The sequence below is a fragment of the Populus euphratica genome, unplaced genomic scaffold (assembly GCF_000495115.2).
Source record: "Populus euphratica unplaced genomic scaffold, PopEup_1.0 scaffold380.1, whole genome shotgun sequence".
Lineage (NCBI taxonomy): Eukaryota > Viridiplantae > Streptophyta > Magnoliopsida > Malpighiales > Salicaceae > Populus > Populus euphratica.
The window spans coordinates 160,797-163,208 of NW_011500269.1; the positions used below are offsets into that span (position 1 = coordinate 160,797).

The 2,412-nt window shown below is 29.3% G+C and overlaps 1 protein-coding gene across 1 annotated transcript; it reads right to left on the reverse strand.

Annotated features, from left to right (window-relative positions):
* Window positions 1-1,779: 1,779 nt before the first annotated feature.
* On the reverse strand, window positions 1,780-2,412 carry LOC105112961 (uncharacterized). The gene is made up of 3 exons (XM_011008900.1): window positions 2,346-2,412; window positions 2,118-2,231; window positions 1,780-2,036 (listed from the first exon to the last, which is right to left on the reverse strand). Exons 1-3 carry the CDS (start codon window positions 2,410-2,412, stop codon window positions 1,780-1,782), a joined length of 438 nt encoding a protein of 145 aa, XP_011007202.1.

Here is a 2,412-nt window from a genome sequence, read left to right on the forward strand (position 1 = left end):
GATCTAGTTTCTATACTATTCAATCTTCTCTAATTTTTATTTTTCTTTAAATTTTGTTTTACTCCTAAAAATACCCTTCAATTGTTTTATAAATTTCTCAAAATGTCTTGTTTTATTTATTAATTCTAAAAGTTGCCATTCTTATATTTCTATAGCTTATTTTATAATATTATCTTGTTGCTCAATTTGTATTTAAAATTTTTTAGTTTTATTTATTACCTCAAATAATAAATCGGTATCATGATTTTGTTACATAAAAATTATAGGTATCCAGACTAGATATAAGAAATATTAATAAACTCTTTTTTTTTTAGTTAAAACTATTATATTTTTTGAGAAATTTGTAAGTCTGAATTAAAAATTATATAATTATACTTGTAACTTAAAGTCATTTTTTTTAAGGTTGCAAGAGCAAAGACGTCATAAAAGGATAAAATCTTACAATAGAAAGGTACTCGTGCATTGATGGAAGGTATGCGTCAAGAGTGAGTGTGAGTGTATTATTCCCCTTCCATCTTTCTATATTATCTATACTTTAAAAAAACATGGAAAAAAAATACTATACTTATAATGTGAATATAAATTTATTGTATTCTGAATCACACTATAAACATAAAATATTTATACTATGAACAATATTATAACACTAGAAAAACATTATCTTTTATGTTTTAGTCAAAAAATATTGTTAGGTTTAACTTTACCACCAGACCTAATACTATTAGTTTTTTTTACTCGATTTCAAATAAATGCATCAACCTCATGTCTAATGTTAAAGTGTTATTGGGTTTAGTTTTGCCATCAGACCCAATAACATTATATATTATTTGATTGTCAAACTCGATGTTGTTAATTTTTTTGTTTTTGAAAATATATCAGTTTCATGTTTAATATTAAAGTATTGTTGAGTCTAGCCTAACAGTAAAATTCAATTAAACCTTATTTGACCATGAGACTCAGTATTATGGGTTTTTTTTTTTTACTTGATTTCAAAGAAATACATCTTCCTCTTATCTAATGTCGGCCACAAACCAGTTTGAAATACAAAAACTCCTCTTAAACTCCCAATAATAAAGTAAAAAATGTTGAAATAATTAAGATCAAACATAAAAAGGAGGCTAGAATTTTGAATAATCTGTATATTATGAATGCTTAACATTAACTTAAATACAGATAAAGTATATATAGGTTAAACTGAAAGTACTATTCTACCCTTAATAAATAAGACTACATAAATATTATTTAACATCTCCCCTCAAACTCATGATGTGGCAGCTACAAGCATCGAGAGTTTGCCAACCAAAAAATAAAAACGAGAGATGAAATGTGCCTTGGTAAAGAAATATGCAATCTACAAGGAAAAAGGAACAAAAGGCAAAGCAATGGTGCCATGTTTAAGATCTTGATGAGTAAGATGACAATCGATCTCAATATGCTTATTTTGCTCATGAAAGATCGAGTTGTAAGCAATCTGAATAGAACTCTAGTTGTCACAATACATAGATGTATGATGAGAAAAGAAAACTCTCATATCAGCAAGTAACCAATGTAACCAAACAATCTCTTTGGTAGTATATATCATGGCATGATATTCTACTTCGGTGGATGATTGAGAAACAATAGATTGTTTCTTGCTCTTTCAAGAAATTAAAAAATCACCTAAAAAGATACAGAACCCGATAACAAACTTGCGATTTATGGGATCACTACCATGATCAGCATCAGAGTATGCATGCAACTCCAAGGAAGAGGTATATGAAAGTAAAAGACTCTGAAAAACTATACCCCAAAGATATCATTACGAAGAACAGCTGCCCAGTGAACAGTAGTAGAAGAAACAACAAACTGACTAACTACACGAACATCATATGCAATATCTAGACGAGTAATGGTGAGATATACCAAATTCTCAATAATAGTGTGGTATAAAGTAGGATTTATCAAAGGTAAACCATCAGAAAAAGAGTACCTTGCATTAACCTCAATTGGAGTATCTACAGTCATGTTATCAGTAAGTCTAGTCCACTCAAGAACATCTGCAACATATTTTGACTAAGAAAAAAGGTAACCTCTAGGTGAGTATGCTACCTCAATGCCCAGTAAATATTGAAGATAACCCAACTCCTTCATTTCAAATCGTCTAGCCAACTCTGTTTTCAAAACTGAAATACCATCAATGTCATCACTAGCAATAATCCTATTATCAACATATAAAGACAAAATGATACGATCTGCATCAGTGCATTTAATAAAAAGAGCAAAATTATGATTGCTAAAAACAAAGCCAAGAGACAAGATCACAATAGAGAATTTCTCAAACTAAGCATGGGGTGCTTGTTTGAGACCATATAATGCTTTCTTAAGCTTACAAACATATCCAGAGTCAAGTGAAATACCAGGAAGGGGTGCCAT

Coding starts and splice junctions, on each gene's coding strand:
- LOC105112961 (XM_011008900.1), bottom strand. CDS start 2,412: ATGGCACCCCTTCCTGGTATTTCACTTGACTCTGGATATGTTTGTAAG. Junction 2,232..2,345: donor GCTTAAGAAAGCATTATATG/GTCTCAAACAAG, acceptor GCACTGATGCAG/ATCGTATCATTTTGTCTTTA. Junction 2,037..2,117: donor ATTTGAAATGAAGGAGTTGG/GTTATCTTCAAT, acceptor AATATGTTGCAG/ATGTTCTTGAGTGGACTAGA.